This window comes from Hyperolius riggenbachi, chromosome 5, assembly GCF_040937935.1.
Source record: "Hyperolius riggenbachi isolate aHypRig1 chromosome 5, aHypRig1.pri, whole genome shotgun sequence".
NCBI lineage: Eukaryota > Metazoa > Chordata > Amphibia > Anura > Hyperoliidae > Hyperolius > Hyperolius riggenbachi.
This window is the reverse complement of record NC_090650.1, coordinates 71,525,210-71,549,609: the sequence shown is the minus strand read 5'-3', so window position 1 is coordinate 71,549,609 and position 24,400 is coordinate 71,525,210. Positions and strand designations below refer to the sequence as shown.

Here is a 24,400-nt window from a genome sequence, read left to right as displayed (position 1 = left end):
GGTTTCATGCTGAAATCGATTCACAATCTGTTTGCAGTAAAGGCGGGGATTAGAGGGAAAAGAGGGATCTATGAGTTGGTCGATCTGATGGCAAATCGACCAGTGTATGGCTACCTTTAGGCTGTAGGAACTGGGTAGCCACCACTCGTAGCTGTAGGGACAATGAACTAAACCTGGTCTGGGGTGCAATTAAAGGCAATCTGGCCCATGGTGTAATAATGGGGTTTGCCTGATGAAGTCATTGCTATGCTCTAATTTATATGCAGTGGTAGGACAGGCGATTTCATTACATCATATATTGCCTAAATTATGTGTCAGCAACTAATATGGCATTAAATCAGGCGTCACCCATGTACCGCATTCAAATCCAAGAGCTGCTGTAACCGACGGCCTGAAATATACACTATCCCAACATGTAAATCACCAGATGTGCCACTGTTTATGCCTTGTAAAAGGGATTTTTTTTGTAAATCTGCTAAGTATATAAATATATATTTTAATTTATAGCAGCTTGGAATTGAACCACTATCTGCTATTTAGAGCACAAGCCTATGTTCTCAGCACCTGCCCACGTGCCTGCACACCCCATGATTTGATGCATTCAGGGAGTATTTGTTTTCATGGTACAATTAATTATTATTATTTTAAGCTATATTATTACCAATTCTGTAAAGAATCTGCCATGCGTCCAGGCCTGGATTTACATCACAGGAGCCTATAGGCACAGATGTCCTGGCACCTTAGACTTTCCCCTCCATGAACCCACGAACCCCACCGAACCGCACCGCAAGTAAGGGAGAAGTGTCCCAGCTGTCACTTCTCCCTTACTTCCCTTGCACATCATACGTAACTACAGATGTCGCTTAGTATTAGGTAGCCAGAAAGTACTCTCAATATTAACCACTTCACCACTGAGGGGTTTTACCCCTTGAACAACAGAGCAATTTTCACCTTTCAGCGCTCCTTCCATTCATTCGTCTATAACTTTATTATTACTTATCGCAATGAAATGAACTATATCTTGTTTTTTTCGCCACCAATTAGGCTTTCTTTAGGTGGGACATTATGCCAAGAATTATTGTATTCTAAATGTGTTTTAATGGGAAAATAGGAAAAAATGTGGGGAAACAATTATTATTTTTCAGTTTTCGGCATTATAGTTTTTAAATAATGCATGTAAAAAAGAGAGAAATCGAGAGCCCAATATGGTGTAGTATGTCAGAGATACGAAGGGAAATGAATAGGTGAGATGGTTATACTCACAAACATGGGTTACCGCTCAGGCAACCACTGTATAGGCAGGTGAGGAGATTAGACCTGTCCTCACTCAGGATTAAGAAGTCGCTCTCTGTAGATCAGAAAAAATGGGGTAGGGTCACCCCTCCACCTGGGGTGGACTCAAGTATACTGGTAGGTGATCAGAGGCGCCAGCAGAATAAAATTAGTATAAAATTGTTAAGAATTGCCGGGAGGGAAAGTGGTGGACTTCCCCTCAATAATTAGACACCAAGGTCTGTCATCGAATCAAACGAATACATTTATTCAATTTTTGGGGTACTAAATCTGATCACCTACCAGTTTAAATAATGCATGCTACTGTAATTAAAACCGATGAAATGTATTTGCCCATTTGTCCTGGTTATAAAACCGTTTAAATTATGTCCCTATCACAATGTTTGGCGCCAAAATTTTATTTGGAAATAAAGGTGCATGTCTTTCAGTTTTGCATCCATCCCTAATTACAAGCCCATAGTTTATAAAGTAACAGTGTTATACCCTCTTGACATAAATATTTAGAAAGTTCAGTCCCTAAGGTAACTATTTATGTTTTTTTTTATTGTATTTTTTTTTTTTAATTACAAAAAAAAATACATTGGGGAGTGTGGGAGATAATGAGTTAATTTTATTGTGTAAAACTAATGTATTTGTATATGTAAAATGCTTTAGGGTGTAGTTTTACTATTTAGCCACAAGATGGCCACAGTGAGTCTTTGTTCATGCGACCGGACGCTTACAGGAAGCACTATGAGGCTGGGAAAATCACAATGATCGCGCTGTTTCTCATAGAAGCAGCAGATCATTGCGGGGGCTTAGATCAACGAACGGGAATGGATTTTCCCGTTCATTGATCTCCGGGCGAGCAGGCGGCGGCGTGCACGAGCGGCGGGAGCTTACGCACGAGCGGCGGGAGCGCAGACAGCGGCGGTACGGATTTCTCCATCCCTTGGTTTTATAAGGGTGGAAAAAGGGATGGAGAAATCCGTACCGCGTGGGGTAAAGTGGTTAAGTATCTCGAGGTGCTCCCAAGTATTAGGTAGCTAGAGGAACCTCAGTATTAAGTAGCTAGAAGTTCCCCTGAATGAAGGGAGATCTCATCAGTGGAATGCCAAGAGCAGAGTGAGTAACCTCTCCTTTGCTCTCTTCAGGAGGGAAGGAGGGAGAGATGTGCTCAGGGAGGGGAGTGAGCCGCCTTCCCATTATCAGGCACCTGTAGGCACGTGCCTACAGTGCCTTATGGTAAATACCGCCCTGCATGCAACCCCCGCAGAGATCCTGCCACATGCGTGCCCTTCCCATCGCAAGCATGGTAGGCAGCAGCAATATGCGCGTCCACACCGTGCATATTATAACTGCATTAAGGGCCCATACATATGCCCAAATGATGTTGCCTGTCGGGGATCAGGAGCTGACCCCCTTGGGCAACATAGCTGGGCTGCACACGCGCGTGTTGCTATGTGGGTATGCGGAGGGGGGGGGCAGGGGGCGACGAGTGGCGCATGCGTGACGTCACATGGGAGACGAGGGAGCGGCACGAACAATAGGATTGGCGGGGGGATCGCTCTCGCTGGGGTTGAGTAGATCCGTCCGGTGGATCACTTGTGGATTGGGTCGTCAGGTGCCATACACTCACCTGATTGTTGGCTGAGGCGGTCGACTTATGTCAGGCGTGTGTAGGAGGCTTTCGATATATAGATTTGACCCTGTGATTAGTCCATGCATGTGAATCCAGTTATAGCCTGAAACTAAAAGTGTTTAGAGGAAGCCCAGATGCTGGTTATAACCCAGAAAATAATTTCCTCCCGATTATAAAACCAAATCAAAACATCTGATCTGCATACTTTCTCTGAAGTGAGAGGGATATGCAGGCTGACATATTTATTTAATTTTAATCAATGCAAATTACCTGGCTTTCCTGCTGAATCATCTGTTTCTGATACTTTTAGCTATAGACCCTAAACAAGCATATAGATCAGATACATGTCCATTTCTATGGGCAGGTGAGGCAGGGCATTGCCTGGGGCGCAGCTGCGTGAAGGGCACAGCAGTGGGCGCATGCAGGGCGGATTAAGAAACACCATACTCATGTTGCTGGGATCCACACGGCGCACGTACTTACTTCTTGGTCCCTTGCATTCAATCTCATAGTAACAGCGCAAGGGACCAGGAAGTACTAGGAAGTAAGTACATGTGGCACATGGATCCCAGCAACGTATTGTAACCTGCTCTGCATGCTTCCCCGCTCCTGTCTACCAATACTTGGATTCCTATACTGGGGGCACCTATAGCTGGCTACCTATACTGGGTGTACCTACTATACCTGGCTGCATATACTGAGGCCACTTATACCTGGCTACCTATACTAGGGCACCTATAGCTTGCTACCTATACTGGGGACACCTATACCTGCCTACCTATACTGGGTGCACCTACTATACCTGGCTGCATATACTGGGGCCACTTATACCTGGCTACCTATACTAGGGCACCTATAGCTTGCTACCTATACTGGGGACACCTATACCTGCCTACCTATACTGGGTGCACCTACTATACCTGGCTGCATATACTGGGGCCACTTATACCTGGCTACCTATACTAGGGCACCTATAGCTTGCTACCTATACTGGGGACACCTATACCTGCCTACCTATACTGGGTGCACCTACTATACCTGGCTGCATATACTGGGGCCACTTATACCTGGCTACCTATACTAGGGCACCTATAGCTTGCTACCTATACTGGGGACACCTATACCTGCCTACCTATACTGGGTGCACCTACTATACCTGGCTACATATACTGGGACTACTTATACCTGGCTACCTATACTAGGGCACCTATAGCTCGCTACCTATACTGGAAGCACATCTGGCCACATATTTTGCAAACTATTGTATTGCAAATTAAGTTCACGAACCTATTGGGGTGGTGGGGACGCACACCTCTTAAGGTGGCCATAAACTTGTAGATTTGCAGCAGATTCGACCATCACATAGATTTCAAGTCGAATCTGGCAGGAATCTATCTGTTCTGTGAACTATTTAGTCTAGAAACTGCCCTGTTAAGATGCTTCTGGCTGAGGTCTGACTGGATTAGCTGCATGCTTGTTTTAGGTAGGTGATTCAGACACTACTGCTGTCAAAGAGATCAGGAGGACTGCCGGGAAACTAGTATTGTTTAAAATGAAATAAATATGGCATCCCACATATCCTTCTCACTTCAGTTGTCCTTTAAGGTAGCCACACATTTACGGATTGCCCCTCAATGTGGCAAAAAGATAGATCCCTCTGTGATCTGATCAGCAAGGGACCTATTCCTACCACACACAACCCATCAATTTTCAATAGATTTCAGCATGGAATTTATTGCAAATCTATCAAATTACAGCATTGCACTGGAGTTCACCTAAATATGTAAAGTCTTCTTGAGGCTTCAGACAAGAGAGCCTTTTCACCCGCTCTGTGATTTTATCAGTATATGATAATGATCATACAAGACTACAAGGCATCATACAGAGCTAGAATAAACAAACACAGGTCTGAAAAAGATCTAATTATAGATCCATCAGTGGATGTTTTCCTAGAACAGTCTCATCACACCTCTGCCCCGCCCCATGAGAAAACACATGACAAGAAGGTGCCATGCAGCCATTGGGGCAGGATGCTAAACTATCTTTTTATATTAAAATCTTGGTTTTTGCACACTACAGAAGTTTGGAAAGTGCCACTTTAATGGCCACGATTTTGTGTACCTCTAAGTAGACCCACCCAAGCAAAAAAGTACTGATAATGAACTGGTTAGTGGGGAGAAGGGTGCTGCCAGAGGCTTTAATGTTAAATAAGAGGTAATAGCTTATTGTGGCTATTCACATAGATCCTATGGTGGTGATTAGCGCCCCTCTCCCCCTTTCCCCAGCAAAAACTTGAGGGAAGAGATGCAGCAGACCTCTTGCTGAGGAGAATACAATAGCAACCAGCTAGAAAATCTAGCCCGACAAATGGCAGATAGCTAATCCACTGAGCAGGGTAGATCTCAGAGGAGTGCAGTGCTGTACACACAGGTTTGTTGTCTGATGTGACTGCAAACGGTTGGCTATGACACTCATGTAACATCTATCAATCTACAGTATATAGCCTTCAGATTTTCAGTATAAAATAATGTCTCCTCTTATTATTATTGAGAAAAGCGCTATAAAAATATTATTGTTATTATTTATTGTGTTAAAAAAGCACCAACATATTACAGACAATAAATACTTACAATGATACAAAGGATGACAGACGTGACAAGGTTACATAGGACAAAGTAACACAAGGCAAACAGTACAAAATACATGATTATGCTGGTTAGGTAGACCCAGTAATACAAGTACAAGCTGGTCACAGCAAAAGAGCACAGGATCATATACAATACACTAGGGAAGGGAGGACCCTGTCAAAGGCTTACAATCTTCAGGGTGGGGAGATGGACTTACTAGGTAGGGCTGTAGAATAAAAATTCAGGAAGGAGTTAGTGCACGGTAGATGGTGGGTAATCCATATTTATGAGGTGGGTTTTGAGGGCTTGCTTGAATGTGTTAAAAGAGGGGGCACGTCTTATGGGCAGTGGAAGGGAGTTCCAAAGGGTGGGGGGCGACTCTTGAGAAATCCTAAACAGCAGAGGAAAAGCAGTTTTTCTCTTGCAGTGTTGGCCATTTCATTAGCAGATTCAGAATGTTTAGTTGATTGATAAAATTTCTGCTGAAAAGCCAATCACGGCAACGATAGCTCAGGAGCAGCCAATCACATTCCAGAAGAAGGCTTCTCTTTAGCTGAGCAGAAAAAAAAACAGCTCATGGGTTGAAACTTATGAACTGGTCATAAAAGAGAAAGATTTATAGTGCAAAGGAGAACTTCATTGAAATAATATTGATAATATAATTTTTTCTACAGAAAATGTGTGCAAGATCATAAGGTGATTAAAACACTAAAATGATTTTTGGGTTTAATTAATAATTTTAAAATTAGCTGATTAAATTTCAGGCTCATTTTAATGATATCCTCTTATTAATGTCCATCTTGCTAAGTTAAGAGCTTTGCAGAATATATGTTAGGATGTTCTGCAATAAAAGCACCTATCCGTCCTTTATTATTACTGTATTAACCTTTACATTAAACTGCATTTCAAACTGTGGACATCAGGAAAATAAAAAATATATATATATTAAAAAAAATGAAATGGCTTCCTGACTTCCTTGTGACTTCATATTTCCTCCCTTCCGAAATCTGATGGGAAATTTATTGCTACTGAGAAGAATAAAGTTTATTTTTAAACACGCCCGGTGCGAACACTCAGCCTGTGCTGCGTTTATGCAGGTTCTAGGCTGTTAACTGAATTATGAGGTTTCAAGCAATCACAGGCAAATTCCGCTAAAAGAAACAAGGTGTGTGGTAAAAATCCCTCCTAATGAATCAGAAGATACTTAAAGCAGAACTGTAAATAAGATTAAAACAAACTTTTTCACTTACCTGGGGCTTGTGCAAGCCCCCAGCAGCCGTCCGGTCCCGCGCCAGTCCTCCACGAGCCTCCGTTCTCCCGCCGCCGCTCCGTTCCGTTCCTCGACTTGTAAGTCGAGGCCAGCACAGCCCTGCTAAGCCTATCCTTTCTACACGTTCCTGTCTGCAATTGCGCTATTGTGGACTGGAATGCGAAAAAATGATACGCATGGCCAGAGCCGTGCAGGCACAGTGGCCCGGCGGCAAAACCGAAAGCAGCTGGCGGCGAGAGAACTGAGACTCGTGCAGGACCGGTGCGGGACAGGAGCCCCAGGTAAGTGAAACAGCTTATTTTAAACCTATCTACAGTTCCGCATTAAGCCTGGTACATACTGTACATCCAATGATTGGCCAATTTTGCAACTTCCATGTAGTATGAAAGCTTACCTATGTGTTTATGGGATTGCATGGGCAGCATGGTGGTAGAGTGGATAACACTCTCGCATTGCAGCGCTGGGTCCCTGGTTTGTATCCCAGCCAGTGCACTATCTGCACAGAGTTTGTATGTTCTCCCCATTTCTGAGTGGGTTTTCTCTGGGCACTCCGGTTTCCACCAACATCCCAAAAGAATACAGATAAGTGAATTGGCTTCCCCCTACTTTGGGCATTCTTTTAAAGACTTTGCCACTTTCAAAATAAATCCCCACACCCTTTACTAATACAGGGTTTCCCTGAGATCCAAAATGTTGTTTGAAGGGTTCCTCCTTTTGCAGCACCCACAGTATAATAAAGGCTTCTGCAGCGCCCACAGTATAATAAAGGCACCCAATATTTTTTAATGCCAATAGGAAGTCTCAATATGAAAAGGGGTTGGCATCGGTAGTGGAAGGGTCTAGGGTTAGGCACAGGTAGAGGGAGGGTAAGGGGTTAGGCATCAGTAGAGGGAGGGTTATGCTTGAGGGTAGGGTTAGGTCATAGTAAAATATCAGTATTAAGTAGCAGAATATCGGTAATTTTACAAATATTGTACTAGCAGCACTATCCTACGCCCTTTTTTGTACGCCTGTAAAGTGTAGTTTAGCACTATACAAAAGCGTAAATAAATAAACTCCCTAACACCTATTCTTTTACGTATTCACCCAGGAGATATTTTCACAACTTGTTAATAAGACACATGCATGGCATGCATCGGGAGCCGACATGGAGACACTGCCTCGTGTTGATAGAGGAGGTACAATGTAGAAGGGGAGAAGACTTGGCGATGGTGAAAAAACTGTGCTTCCGCTACAGCTGCTCTAGATTTCCCCCTAAATGTTGCTGCCCGAATCACATGGTTTCAGTGGCTTCATGGTAGGGCTGGCACTGTAAAAGCATTATTCTCTGATGCAACTGGAGGCAGAGCCACTGATACACTCATTTCTTGGCTAAAAAATTTGACTCACCAGAACAGGTCTTTATGGACAAGCTGATGCTTGGTGTCACGCACCCATGGCAATGTTTGCCCAGCGGTAAAACTCCTTTTCCCGCTGCATCGCCACACTTTTGGCAAACGTTTTTTTGCTAAACACTCAGTAGACACTGAAGTGTTTCCGTATAGGCCTTAATTAAAGAGGAACTTTAGCAAAAAGGGGAAAAAAATAAATCAATACATTGCAAAGTGAGAAGTAAAAAAATAGAAGAGAGGTCAAGAAATTATTGATATTCGCCATGTAATTTGTTAATATTGTTTGATCCACAATCATCTTTACTTTTGGCAGACATGAAAAAAAACTACACAGTACCAACTGCCATTAGTTATAACCACGCCCACTAAAATTGTGATAGGCTAAAAGGTTGTTTTTTGTAGATCTACATATGCACAGGGGGAGAGACTGGTTGCTTGGCAGTTGGAAACAGCTGTTCTATCTTACAATGCAACAAGGTTCACAGACAGGAAACTGTCAGGACCTTGGTCATGACATCACACTGTGGGAGGAGTTTCACCACAATATCAGCTATACAGAAAAAGGGTAAAGATTTCCCATGGGGAAGGAAGTATCATCTACTGATTGGGATAAAGTTCAATTCTTGGTTACAGTTCCTCTTTAAAGAGAACCCAAGTGGATTTTCTAAATCTTAATAGGACACAGAGGCATGTTCTCTGCACAATGACATGCCTATGTGTCCTTATGGTGCCAGTCCCCCCTGGGCTCTGTTGTCCCCCCTCTAAAATAGCAACAGGCTTGCGACAATCTGCTTGTCACTAGCCTTCTGTTTACCTGCAACTTGTCAATCACTGTGCGCCTCCCCCATTTCATGGCTCTCGCCTCTGTCCTCTTGTTCCCCGCCTCTGTAATCTTCCTCCAATTGGAAGCCAAGCCACGACCCAGGAAGTACTTGCGTCCTTAGCTTCTGATTGGAGGAAGCTTACGGAGGACCGAAGGGACAGAGGCGGGAGCCATGAAATGAAGGAGGCGGGAGAGGTGCACGATGATTGGAAAGTGGCAGGTAAGCAGAAGGCTAGTGATAAGCAGATTATCGCTAGCCTGTTGCTATTTTAGAGGGGGGGGGGGGGACAGCAGAACCCAGGGGGACTGGCAGCGGCACCAGAGGGACACAGGGGCATGTCATTGTGCAGAGAACATGCCCCTGTGTCCGTGTGGCTGAATGGAGTAATGGTTAAGGGCTCTGCCTCTGACACAGGAGACCAGGGTTCGAATCTAGGCTCTGCCTGTTCAGTAAGCCTGCACCTATTCAGTAGGAGACCTTGGGCCAGTCTCCCTAACACTGCTACTGCCTATAGAGCGCGTCCTAGTGGCTGCAGCTCTGGCGCTTTGAGTCCGCCAGGAGAAAAGCGCGATATAAGTGTTCTGTGTTTGTTGTTTGTTTTTATTAAGATTTAGTAAATTCGCCTCGGGTTCTCTTTAAGCTAACATCATCTTTAATCTTAAAGTGAACCTCCGGACCAAAAATCTACTCAGCAGCACTGAAAAGGCTTGGTGTTTCTTTAACAGTTTCACAGCATCAGAACTTTGTTTCTCTTATCCAAGCCTAATTTTTAGCTGCATAGAAGAAAACTGCCCGGGCTTTTTTCCTCTGATGCTGTGCAAAGCATGATGGGATTTCTGATGTTGTCGCTCTCGTTCTGCTGTTTTGGTGCAAATTTTTTTTTTACATTTTTAATTTGACATTTGAAGCCTAGCGTGTGCAGCTGGGAGGGGTTATCAGGACACAGGACAGTTGGAACTGTCTCCTGCTCCTTGTCACCTCCTTTCAACCAAAAACATGGCTGCCCCCATGACAAAGATGGCAGCCCCCATGAATCACAAACATTTGCCTGTTCTTTTAAAACCGGGTGGGTAAAAAATTATATTAGCCATCTATTCTAATTAACATAACTAATGTAACTTAATGTTTGTTTAGGCTGAAGTTCCCCTTTAAAATACCATATATAGAGACAGCTCAACAGAAAGACTTACTTAAGCAGATAATGCTCATCCCCAGTAGGGGTGTGTTTTTGTTATACAGTAATTCATTTCTGTTTTACACCTTTGTGGAAATTGCTAATAATGTCCTCTAGAGTTAAAGCAATTGTTGGATCTTCTGAAATTAATTCATAAAGGTTGGATTACTAGCTTTTACATGATATCTAAAGGTCTGAAAAGGTTGCTGCAATTACAGTAATTACCCATCCTTGGTTCCCAAAAGTCCAACACTTATTTTGCTTATAAATGAATTCTTAAAACGTAATAGTATTTCATATGGATATTGAGCTGTGTAAGGAACAGACAAACCTTTAGATTGTTTTATCAGCACTTATTTCAGCGCTATATCTTATATGCCTTAGTTTCGTGTTCAAAAAAGAACACACTGTTTCTACTAAAAATATACATCTTCAAACTACCGTTCATGATTACAGCAGAGAAGCAAATGCAATAAAATATCAACATTTTGAGACCCTATTCAAGGGCCCTTATTCAAGTCACTTTTTCTCCTAGAAGATAATTTTCATCTTCTGTGTAAAATAACTTTTCAGCACCCTGCAACTGAACATGTACCAAAAATTAGGTAAAATGTATTGTCAAAATTATTTTGTTGCTTGATGGTAGCTTAAAGTGAATCTCAAGTGAAAATTAAAAAAAAAAAAACAGATACTTACCTAACGAGAGGGAAGGCTCTGGGTCCTATAGAGCCTTCAGGTTCCACTCCTGGTCCCCTTGTTACACTGCAGACTCCCCCATTAGTAGTCTCCGACCAATGGGTTGGAGGCTGCTCTCTGCTGCTGTGTTAGGCTCCAGAAGTTTTCAGGAGCCTGAGTGCTCCCGAAGACGGGCCACCTCGTACTGCGCATGTGCAAGCATGCTTTCACACACTCCCGCATGCGCAGCATGGAGCCACTTCTGAAGCCTCCCGTAGAGGCAGATTAGAACAAGGTAACAGCGCTGGAACTAGTGGACTGTGAGAGGAGCAGGAAGTCACAATAGGACCCAGAGCCTTCCCTCTCCTTAGGTAAATATCTTAGGAGAAAAAGTGAAGTGAATAAGGGCCTATATATCTGATTAATTATGCAATATACTCTCAATAATAAACCTTGGAAACACGCTAGATGAGTCTTGGCTAAGATGGTTGCAGTCTGCCGAGAATTTAGCGTGCATATGGTGGCCCCCGATCCTGGTCATCCTATGCAAGAGATCTGGACTGCTGCATCATCTAATTTTAGCACAATGGCAACTTCCCTCCTCCCCCATCTATACCAACAGAACGTGTTGCTAACTTGCAGTCTGCACAGAACTCTGCCTGCAACTGTCGCCTAAGGAATCAAGTCCCGATCCCTACAGTCGACAGCACTTGTGCGTCTGTATGTACCTTTAGCCATGTTTCAGGAGACAAGTATATTACTTGTACTATTTGAAGTGAGAATCTGGACCATACCCTATTCCAGGTGATAAGAAGCTTGCTGCATGCGAATATCTTAACCACTTAACCATTGCTTGGAAGTTACCAGCAAATCCAATTGTGGTTTCACCTGTGCATTGGTTAAGCGAGAAGAGCCTTGCTCAGGCAAATAATAGTATCTGTGCGTACCGGCTGGGCGATGCTGGAGCAAAGTTTGTTCTGTTACCTCACTTTAGTGACCACTTCATTGTTGAGCACCCTGACACACTCCCAACTTCTGCTGCAAATCTTTCAGTCTTGCTGCTAACTGCTGCCATTGTGCTGGATATACCGACACTCTCCTGATGTCCGTTGCTAGAGACTGTGAGCCATTATATGCCAGGTACCCCGACACTCTCCCGATATCCGCAGGGGGTGGGAGGTGGAGAAGAAAAGGAAAAGAAAAGTTACATGAGTATAATGGTTACAAATACAAATGCAAATCAGAGTGTCCTAACGCTCAATACATTTGTGCTGAAATCTACCGAAATCTACCGAAATTGACTGCAGAGGCAAATTTGCACCATCTACAAAATATAAAGATAGATAGAATGAGAAATAAGAAGTCGTACTTCCAAGCAGTTACTTCACCGTATCATTAGTAGTAGAGTAGACCCCGCTATTCACACTGAGGTTTGTTCTCGCATCATGCAGTAGGCAGGGCTGGATTTGTACGTTTTACTGCCCAAGTCCACTATCACCAGCCGCCGCCTTGCCTACTCCCCACACACACATTTTTACTGGTCCCATCCTTGTCTGTCTCCTCATCTGCTGCAACTCGTGGCCTTCATCCCAGTCCCAGCTGTCTGTAGGCGCCCGCCGCGATTATGTGCAGACTCTGTGGAGGAAGCAGGGCGGCTACGCAACAGGTCTGAATGTTTGTAGCAGAGTCCACAGACAGTGCCGGCATTAGGAATAGTGTGGGCAGATGCATGCTGCTGTGTTCAACATATTTCACAGTTTAAAGAAAATCTGTAATGAAAAAACTCCCCTGGGGGGTACTCATCTCGGGTGGGGGAAGCCTCCGGATCCTATTGAGGCTTCCCCCGTCCTCCTTGGTCCCATGGCAGTGGAGAAAATCCACCCGGAGCGGTGGCAATGTAAATATTTACCTTTTGGCTCCAGTGCAGGTGCCAGTATCCGCTCTTCCCACGGAGAGGCCGCTCTACTGCACAGGCGCAAGTCTCCTGCGCCTGCACAGTAGAGCGGACCCGACGAAGATCGGCTATTTTCGCCTATCTCCGTCAGAAGAGCCGCAACAGCACCCCCGCTGGAGCTCGAAAAGGTAAATATTGCACAGGCTGTCGTATTTGTCGCCTGTGCGTTCCGGGGGCTGCAGCGAGACTGCTGTGGGACACAGGAGGACAGGGGAAGCCTCGATAGGGTCCAGAGGCTTCCCCCTACTGAGGTGAGTAGCCCATAGGGGAACTTTTTTTCAGTACAGTTTTTCCTTAACTACTCGAGGGTGCCAGCCTGCTGCCGCCCCTTGCTTCCTGGTGCCCTAGGCCATGGCCTTTGTGGCCTTGCATGGCAGTAGCCTGCAGCAACAGAACTGTTATTTCTGTCCTATGCCTTGGCTTTTATGATCTTTAGGTTTGTTTTCAGCACACATTTATAAAGTAAGCTGATAACTTTCCAGTGCTTCCTCCTTCACCTCTCTTTCTCTCCGTTGGCCTGATTATGTTTCATTACAGGAAACACAGTGATCGATATGTATAACTTGTTAATGCAAGAACTGTAACATCTACCTAATCTATCCTTGTCTAATTTATAATTTTAGCTTCAAATGGGCACTGTTTATTTGTAATCGCTCACACAAGGACACAGAACAGTAGTTCCATTAAAGAGGAGGAAGAACTCCAGTGACATAGAGTAGAATGCAGTAAATTATTCAGGATACCCATGGTTACGGTAATTTTCCTGGTTTTAGCATCAGAATCACTTGCTATATCACTATATTGGTGTATGTTGGTACAAATCTCCGCCCTCCCAGTGATGCTTAGCCTAGGCTGTTTAGCTATGCTGAATTATCAGAAAAAAAAGCATTCAACATAGATATACCTGCCAGGAATACATGGCATTCTGGCCATTCCAAAGTTACCTGTGCGAGGGTCGCGGACTATAGCATTACTGCTATAGCTGCGCCAAGCTTAGACGCGAGTTGGGCACCATAAGGCCCTGCTTCTCCTGACAGGACTAATGATGTCCCCAGCCTATAATACATTTCAGAATATAAATCAGGTTGAGGAAAGGTTTTTACAATGGGCCAACACTGACTAAACGAGACATCTGTATATATAAGCCAGAAGGGTTGCCTATCTTATCATTCCACTGTCGGTGCAATCGGATCGTACCATAATCCTTCACTACCATAAACAGCTACCCCACCCAGCCAGAGAATTTGTCCAAAGAGCGCCCATGGCCACCAGCAGTGGGAATGGTGCGCTAGAAGGAGGTGGAGCCTATGTCACCCCTCTGTTTTAGAGTCATATCCACAGCTGCTGGTAGAGTGGGGCTAGTATAGCCAAAAGAGAAGGGGGTGCACACGCATTTATTTTTCTGGGTTTCCATGGAGCTGAATTTATTCAACACCATAGAAAGCTTAAAGCGGAACTTTACCCCCCCAAAAAAAAAAATAAATCAAATACATTGCAAAGTGAGAAGTTAAAACATAGAAGAGAGATCAATAAATGATTGATATTCACCATGTAATTTGTACATTTTGTTCGATCCACAATAAGCCTGCATGGTATCATCTTTACTACTGGCAGACAAGAAAAAAACTAGACAGTACCAACTGCCATTAGCTATAACCACCCCCACTAACAATGTCATATAATAAGAGGTTGTTTTTTTTATAGATATAAGTACGCACAGAGGGAGGTATTGGTTGCTTGGCAGACAGAACCAGCCGCTATTTCCTACAATGCAACAAGGTTCAGAGACAGGTATCCGCCATGACCATCACACTATGGGAGGGGTTTCACCACAATATCAGCCATAAAGATGTCCCTGATGATCTATTCGACAAAAAGGTCAATGTTTTTCATGGGAAAGGAGGTATCAGCTACTGATTGGGATGAAGTTCAATCCTTGATTTAAGTTCCTCTTTCAGCTACAGTTAGTGAGCCAGGGGCATAACTAGAAATCACTGGGCCCCCCTGCAAAACTTTGGATGGGGCCCCATCCCACCACAGGAGGGGTAGAAACAGGGGTGCCTCTAGTCATTTTGTCGCTCCAGGCGAGAAAACCCCTAAGCTCCTCCCCCCCAGGAAAGTAATCATAATGCGGCAGTGTTTCATCAGAAAATAATAGTAATTATCGTAATTCAGAATTGTAATTCACCAGAAAATAATCGTAATGTGGCAGTGTTTCACCAGAAAATACACTTATTGCAGCAGCAGTTCACCGGAAAATATTCGTAAGGTGGCAGCGTTTCACCAGAAAATACACTTATTGCAGCAGCTTTCACCAGAAATTAATCATAGGGCAGCAGCGTTTTACCAGAAAATAATTGTAATGGGGCAGCGTTGTCAGAAAATAATCGTAATGTGGAAGCGTTTCACCAGAAAATACACGTAATCCGAGCAGAGGGAAAGAGTAGAGAGGGAGAGGCAGCATAAGATGTAAGAGGGGGGTAGAGGAACAGAGAGGGGGAGGGATAGACAGCATAAGATGGAAGAGGGTGCAGAGAAACAGAGGGGAGAGGGAGAGACAGCATAAGATGGAAGAGAGTGCAGAGGAACAGAGAGGGGTAGAGACAGCATAAGATGGAAGAGGGGGCAGAGGAACAGAGAGGGGAGAGGGAGAGACAGCACAGCACTAAAGCACAGGTTTACAGCTTTACCAGCCTACAGCCTAACCAGCTTTCAAAGAAAACTCTAGTATCAAAAGAGTAGGGCACATTCTAGCAGTTATAAGAGTACTGGGAGTCTGCACACAGGACAGGAAGTGTTCTTAGCAGCCTGCCTGCATACCTTCTCTTCTGCCTGTGCATGCAGCTTATCATCTCTGGAGTAGTGATGGGTCGTTCGCGAACGAGCCGGCTCTTTGCTGCGAACGACAAGAGCCGGTTCTCAGTTTTGAAAGAGCCGATGCCTCTGCCGCCCCACAGAGCTCTGCTTTGCTCTGCAATAAAGGGCGCTGAGGCATGTTGGGAGATGTAGTCCTTCTCTTGCAGCTTGTAGGAGTGTATGGGGCGGAGCAGAGCAGTAGCAGGAGGGATTGCCCCCGTCAGAGAAGCAGTCTGGAATTGTCATGGAGACGGGAGCGGGGCTTTTACTCCGATTCTGAGTGGTGTTTAGTGATATTTAATGAAGAGCCGATTCAGAGCCGTAAGAGCCGGCTCTTTAATGGGAGCCGATTCAGAAGAGACGATTCTCTGAAAAGAGCCGGAATTCCCATCACTACTCTGGAGCAGAAACGTCCCTTCTCCCGGGCTGTGTTGCTGTCTTGTGCGGGGGCGGGGCTCCAACACGGACACATCACATTCTTCTCTCTGTGACTGCATCTGTCCCCTGGCTGTCTCGCTCCAGTGTCTGTGTGCAGCCAGTGACACAGGTGGGGGGGTCAGACTGTCGGGGGCATAAGCTGGCTGGCTGCTGGCTCCTGGTTTGACTGGCGTGGGGCGGAGTTAAAGGCTGGGCCACACGAGGTAAACACTTTACCTGTGTGGCTACTGAGAAGAAGGGGCACGGCTTTAAAGAAGGAGCCTGGAAGAGAAGAGCAGTATTGATTGCTCTATTGGCTGGGGAGAAGTGGAGGTGGAGGCACTGCTGAGCACATGGTAGCGTGCCGAGCACCGGGGACTGAGTCGGGAGGTAATATAATATATAAAAAAAAACAAAAAACCATGGTCACGGTAGCAGCGGCGGGGGAATACGCCTCACCACCTCATGGCGCCTCACCACCTCATGGCGCCCCAGGCAACCGCCTATACTTGCCTGGTGGGTGAGACGCCCCTGGGTAGAAAGACTGGGGGTAGAACAGCGCTGTACACAAGACCCTGTTGAACACTGAATAGGGACTGTCTACAAATGTTTGTCTGCAAAACTTTGTATGATTCCTTATTAGTGGTTGAGCAGATGCAGTCATTAGAACAGTTGTGCAGAGAGCAGAAAGTTCTTTCTCTCCTTGCCCTTAGTTGTCAGACTTTCAGGACGGGGCCCCCTGTGGTTGCTGGGCCCCCCTGCAGCTGCATCCCTTGCAGGGTCTATTGTTACGCCCCTGTAGTGAGCAAATTAGCTCAGCTTGCTGAAGCACAGAGAGTGGTGCTTAGTCATAATATAGCGACTCATCACTCATACATGAGGTACTCTTCACACCACTTTGTTTAACTGAGCATGAAGTAAACTGTAGTATCCAGCAGTAGTTTCTGTCCACACATCCATTTTTGATTTGCCAATCTTACCACTTCCATGTAGTATGTAAGCTTACCTACACAATCTGTTCATAGTATTCATAGTCTGTTGGCCCTCTTGTTATATGGAAGTGGTAAAATCGGTCAGCCATTCCTCAATCAAAACTGGATGTGTGCTAGGCTTCAGGGAGTGTACACACATCCATATCTGATTGGCCAATGATTGGCTAATTTTACCTCCACCATGCAGCATAAGGTAATAGATTTGGAATACTACGCATAGGATGTGTAGGTAAGTTCTCATACTATATCAAAATTGTAAAATAGGCAGTTATCAGCCAATCAAAATTGGATTTGTGTATCAGGCTTTAGTGATAGTCTGCTAAATGTAACCCTTAAGGCAGGGGTCTCAAACTCGCGACCCGCGGGCCATTTGCGGCCCTCGATACCATATTTTGTGGCCCTCGCCGGCAAAAGCTTACTTATAGTTCGCTTCAGTGCTCCCAAGTAATCCGCCACATCCCCGCCACTAAACGAGGGCTGCAGAGCCCCCAAATCGCCCGGGGGGCAATCCGCCGGCATTTCTTGGAAGGGGCAGAGCTTTCAGCTTCAGCTCTGCCCCTCCTGACGTCAATCGCCGCACGGATCGCCGCCTCTCCCCGCCCCTCTCTGTGAAGGAAGAGTGAGAGGGGCGGGCAGAGGCGGCGATGCGCCGCGATTGATGTAAGGAGGGGCAGAGCTGAAGCTGAAAGCTCTGCCCCTTCCAGGAAATGCCGTCAGATTGCCCCTTGGGCGACTTGGGGGCTCTGCAGGCCTCGTTTTGCGGCGGGGACACGGCGGATTATTTGGAATGGGAGCACTGAAGCGAACTATAAGATAAAATAGGCAAAATAGTTCGCTTCAGTGTGAATTTGATTTTGAAATAAAAATCAATGCAAGGGTTTGGGGGTCTAGAGCTGCTTATTGTGAAATCCCTTAAGCGGCACCACTTTTTATCCGTAAGATAATTATCGAATCGAATGGTCAATTCGCCACCAAGTCGATAGATGTATGGGCACCTTTACATGACAGTAGAGACACCTTTACGCTCTTGTGTTCTTTGTTTGCATAAGGCCACCATCACACAAAGATTGCAGCTATATGTGTCCCCCAGTGTAAGGATATTCATATTTCCTTCATGATTTACATCGCTTTATTTACAGAATGCTCCGCAGAGATTTTGCCCCGCGCCGTGCGATCCGTAATTTGAAAAGACATGCTATACATTTAAAAGGTCACTGCCCCTTGATCTCTTCTCACCTTAATCTACTTAAATTTTTGATACAGAAATTGAAAATGCTTTTACGATATTACCCACTGCAATATAATAATCATATAAATTACTTAAACAACTGGGAAGCCCCATAAATCTACATGACCGACTCTACTTTTTTTTAAGCCCGCGTAGCCCCCTCAGCTTACAAGCGGATGAGGGTTCATTCAGCTGATCTTAGGTCACCCATATAATATCCCAGCATGCATACTTCAGTTCTGACCATTTTCCCCTACATAAATTCCAGCATTAACTTGAATAAAGGTTGCAGTAATTTACAGTTTATGGAAGAATGGCCATGTTTGCCTACAGGAAGTTAGTAGCGAAAGAGATTCACCTAATGTGTCATACTAAAGGAGACATTAGAGCAATGGCATAGCTATAGAGCCATGGGGCAATTTTTTTTCTTTCTGCAGCCTTGTTTGGTTGTCCAAAGTCTATTAAAAGTGGCTTCATCAGTACGTTTCTTTGGCCATTTTAATACAAAGTAATCTAATACAGGGCTGGTTCACACCAAGAGCACTTCTGATGGCTTTGAAAAGAGCTAGAGTTTTAAACAGCTGGAGTGGTGTGCATCGACTATAGACGGCACCATAGGTAGGTTAACCTCCCTCCCGTGGCCAGTAAGTGTTGTAATTTTGATTACGAGCAACCCTAGTGCTTAGCACAATGTATGGTGACAGAATGTTTGGAAATAAAGTGTTTTTTTTGTTTTTTAATTTATTTTTTTTACCCCTTGTTGTCCCCACACTTTATCCTGTATACTTATAACAGTACATAGGAAGTGAGTGTGTGTTTTTTTTTCAATTTATGAATGATCATTGGCTTCCTGCTGAAGCCAGTGATCATTTGTTCACAGGCACTTTGATTGGCTTTGGGAACACATGTTCCCATTCACCAATCAGCGCTCAGCGGGTCAGTGTCGGGGTGCACACAGGTGAAGAAAATAAGGAAGTGCATATATATATATATATATATATATATATATATATATATATATATATATACACCTCTGGTCCTGAAGGTAATTTTTCCAGTGCATATTTATATATGTACTATGGATCTGCAACTTGTTAATCTTAACCCTTTCCTGATGCCTAATTCTAACCTTCCCCTAAAATTAAACCCTTCCCGAAGACTACCTCTAACCTCCCCTAGTGTTAATCCATTCCTGATGTCAGAACCTGACCTACCCTAATGGACGTTAACCCCTTCAAAACTCCCTTAACAATAACTTAATTCTGATGCCTAAATTACCCACAAATATTAAAGCAAATCTGATGTTGTAATATTTGCCTCAGTAGAGGGATGCCTCTGGATGCTAGTCTGTGAGTCTAGTCTACCGCTATTTTACGTTTATTGTAGTTCCTATGTCATCTTTCCATTTCCAAAGATTATATTCATTATGTGTATTATCCTATTTTTGCTCCAAACTGTGGGGAAAGTTACTATGGTCATTATATCTGTGATGGCATATTGTTGTATTTTCATATTGGATTGTTCAATAAACTGAAAAAATAAATCTAAGCTCCCCTACCCTGTCTCCTAACCTCCTACTTCATTCCTTACCCTAATGTTCACCCGGACAGATATTCACCTTTCATCATCTTTAGTACTGGGTATTTATGGCTGTGTAACAGACAAATGCTTGATAACAAAATTAAGCATCCCATTAACATTTCAGTTATGTTATAACCAATATCAGTACCAAAATTTAGGATCCTTTTGCTGAAAATATTGCTGCTGGTGTCAAATTCAAGCACTAAACTTCAGATAACATTGGAGTGGGATACCAAATCACTGCTTAAAAACTGCTAGCAGTTAGGTTGGTGCTGGGTACAAGGATACCGTAATATAATTGTGTCTAGGGCCTGTTTCCAATACACACAGATTGGATGCAGAATGGATGCAGAAAAACTGACTCCAATGAATGCCTATGGGAAAATCTGCATCAGAAAAATAGCATTTAGTGGAAACAGGCCCATAGGCATTCATTGGAGTAAGTTTTTCTGCATCCATTCTGCATCCAATCTGCGTGTAGTGGAAACAGGCCCTTAAAGAGAAACTCTGACCAAGAATTAAACTTTATCCCAATCAGTAGCTGATACCCCCTTTTGCATGAGAAATCTATTCCTTTTCACAAACAGACTATCAGGGGGCACTGTATGACTGATATCGTGGTGAAAAATGTCATAACTAGAAACATCTCCCTCTTCCCATCTGTAAAACTGTCCCCCCAAACCCAAACTCCTAACATAATCTGGTGTTTAAAGCCTTACAGAGAACCCGAGGTGGGTTTGAAGAATATTATCTGCATACAGATGCTGGATCTGCCTATACAGCCCAGCCTCTGTTGCTATCCCAAACCCCCCTAAGGTCCCCCTGCACTCTGCAATCCCTCATAAATTACAGCCACGCTGCTGACATACAGCTTGTCAGAGCTGGCTGTGTTTATCTCTATAGTGTCAGGGCTTGTTTCCACTGTTGCGTTGCGAATATGCATGCGTATGGAATGTCTAGAGACATGCGAAATCGCATCAGGTTTGCGAATTCGCATGCGGAATATCATGCGAATTCGCATGCGAATTCGCATGCGATTTTAGGATGCGTTTTTAACCCTTTCAATGCCTGTGCATCAGTAGAAGGAAGTTGTCATCACAGGAAAAGGATTTGCCTTAGAAATTCCTATAAAAGGTGTTGCCACGTGTGTTTGGTGTGGGAGTTTGAGTCGGTTGTGGTTTGAGGAGTTTGGAGAATGTCGGGTTTGGAGGATCTTGTGCTTTTGTCCATGATGAACAATTTACAGTTCTTTATGGAGAGGATTCGGAGGAGGAGGAGGATTCAACCTCGTAGGAGACACCGTTTTTGGGTGCATCCTCTGGTGGTGGAGAGGCCTCTAAAAGGGCAGTTTACGCTCCTTTATGAGGATATCCGTAGTCACCCGGTGAAGTTTTTCAACTATACACGGATGAGTACTACCACGTAAGTTGATAATGTATCTTAATTTGATGCTTTATTTTAAATTCTGGAAAGTATTGTAAATGCTTGTGTTATTTTGTTTGCAGTTTTGATTACCTGCTGCAGACCTTGGGCGCACATTTACGTAGGCAGAATACCTGGTACCGTAATGCTGTGATCCCGGAGGAGAGACTTCTGCTTACGCTAAGGTGAGAAGGAGCCCTCTTAAATGTCTGTCATTGGCACATTGTTAAATGGTCGTCCTTAACATACGCTATTTTGACCATGCATGTAGCCAAAGCCTCTCTGTCTTCACTTCCACTTACATCATCAATGCAGCAGTTAAGGCAGAGAGGCTTTGGCCACGTGGAGGGACCACCCAGCAGTTCGCAAGGACTGGTTACTGTGAGTCAGCACTGTCATCAATGCAGAATCAGCTATATTATCAGCTTTGTTCTCATTTGCGTTATCCTTTTGACCTGAGGACAAACTAGCATTGTCAAAACCATAGGGATGTAAATGGATGCAAAGTAGACGTGTGGATGCATTTTATGCTGCCTGTTGTTGGGGGTAAGTGTGGGACCACGTATTTATATAAGTGTCACAATGGAACTTAATCATAGGCTCAGGAGGTAGTGGTTTTGCTGCAGTAGGCAGGCGGGTTCCGTCTTCTTCTACTTCATGTGGGCCACACACATATTTTATATGATTTTAAATGGTGAACAAAGGACACAGACAACATGAAAACATTAATTATTTTAATATAATGTTTTGGTAACGTATAGATTTGTAGTAAGTGCTATCTTGTGTTCTTAATGAAAAAAAAAATTGCAAGTAGCCCAACATGTTGTAAATAGCTACCTTTTGGTCACATTGGCAAGCTTTGGAAACTAACACAAAAGCATAAAACATAATACAAAGTGTCCACAAAATATCTGCATCTGCTTTTCCAACTTCGTTATTCATTGCTTATGTTGAATGGGTGTTAAATTTAAAACTTACAGTCCTGTCTTGAAAGGTACAGCAAGAGAAGTATACTGCTACACCAATGGTGCTTGAACACATGTGCATGTTTTTCATCACATAAGCACATACATACAGTTTCACAACTGAAGGGCAAACATTTTGCAGCCACGCAAGGAGCAGAGGCTGATGTTCCAATGTGAACATCATCGATCGACTTTGCCTCCACAACCGCCTTTCTTTGTGATCCCCCGGATGCATACTGTGTGGTTCTTTATTATGGCTGAGTCATATGAGTGTCTCAGGAGCCACTTTCATTGCCTCCTGACCCAGTGTTGCGATGTAAGTCAATGTAATACACAGGGAAAGGAGGCAATCAAATAGGCTTCAGATCCCCTCACATGACTGTGCCGTAATACAGACAAACAGAGTATCTGAGATGTGGTGTGAATGGTCCACTTTCATCGGCCCAATCGGCATATAACAGAGGAAAGGCGGCATGGCCGCAGCTACAGCTCATTTGAGATGTACGTCCACACACGCATGAGGCTAACAATAGAGGTCGTACATTTCAATCATTAGCGTTCAGTATTTATCGGTGCCTCCGGATTATCTTTTCTCACCTGCACTGTATGCTACAATCCCGCACCACTTGGCCACATCCCAGAGTACACTATACTTTCGGTGTCACTCTGCTGACCATGAAGTTGCAAGAAAGGAGTGACACAGGAAGTATATTGTACGGTGGGATGTGGACATGCGGTGGGGGATGCTAGGATGCTGTGCAGCGCAGCAAAGACAACCCTGGGCCACCTTCACGAAATGTATAGGGGGAGAGCAGCTGGCAGGAGCTGCAGCTTCACATATTGTAAATTTTTTTATGCAGAATTTTTGGCTAAATCTGATTGTAGTAAAGGCAGCCATGATAGTGATGGGTCTTTTCTTTGCATCTGATGGCAAATCAATCACTGTATGACTTCACCAAATCATTATAACAAAACCAACAAAACATAAGGACACTCACTGTGGTCCTGGAATCGTTTCCCTTGGTAATCTTTACAACACTAAACATTTTGTAACTAAAGTTTGTATGATGGCTTAGGTACATGCCTCTGTAGTGCAGTCAACGGACTGTGCATAATGCAACTCAAAAGTACATAATGAGAGGAACAAAAGCAAATATGTAACATGTTCTAATTACTCCGTAGCATCATAATCAAACATGAATCTCGTCATGGAGAATTCTGTGGGTTGTGAAGCACAGGGTGCTGATGGCCTATCTAAATTATGATAGGAACGTGTTTCAGGATTTTGAGTGGGGTTCCTATGATACATTTCGGCCACATCTGGTCCCGTCCGAGAGGTAGATGATGTTTCTCTGTGTGGCCGGGCCATTGAATGCATCTGTGAGGGAGGCATGCTACTGTACGGTTGCCCTTGGTGTATCCACGAGTGTTGCGGCTCTGACCGATGAACTGGCATCGAGTTATCAGAGGGCCAGCACTCTTGGTATGTTCCCTGATTGTGACCACGAAAAGCACTACCCTCTAAGTTGGACCCCTGCTTATTACCCTGGTTGCCATCACGGTCTTGCCGTGTTTTTGCAAGATATTTTTTAGCAGCGTCAATGAATTCCCCATGTACATCAGCATAGTAACGTGGGTCAATGTCCAGTAGATAAGGCACCATTGAGTCTGTGATTTTGTAGACCACATTCTCCTCTGGTGACCTTTGTTTCTCACAGTTTGATTTGAAGTGTTCCAAAATTTCGTGGTAAGTTTTGTTCATTTGTGCCAAATGTACATTCTTCTCCTCCTCCACTACGGCAGGCCTCACTCTTTTTGGCCTACTTGCTGGTCTAGGCCGCGGTCTCACTGTGGTAAGTGAGGAGTTAACACTCCCACTTGTATGAGTGGATGGCACCTCTGAAACATTGTCGCCAGCATCTGAGTTGCTGTTGCCAGAAGCGCAAGTACTGTCGCTGTCGACCTCCACATTAGTTGAAGTGGAAAAACTATCCTCTGTTCTGAAAAACAAAAGAAAACACAGACCCCAATGTATGATTGAGTATATGTGGCAACAGATCTGTACATCATGTAATTAGCCAGTATCCATGGCAACACATATCGAAGTGAA

The 24,400-nt window shown here is 44.2% G+C and overlaps 1 protein-coding gene across 7 annotated transcripts in view; it reads right to left on the bottom strand.

Annotated features, from left to right (window-relative positions):
- Positions 1 to 22,045: 22,045 nt before the first annotated feature.
- LOC137518257 (uncharacterized) overlaps positions 22,046 to 24,400 on the bottom strand; it is a 56,928-nt gene continuing 54,573 nt past the window's right edge. For all 7 annotated transcript variants that reach the window (XM_068235864.1, XM_068235868.1, XM_068235869.1 and 4 more), the window contains one exon: positions 22,046 to 24,290. In XM_068235864.1, coding sequence (XP_068091965.1) covers positions 23,462 to 24,290 — 829 coding nt within the window. In that variant the 3' untranslated portion in view covers positions 22,046 to 23,461. The remainder of the gene's footprint in view (positions 24,291 to 24,400) is intronic.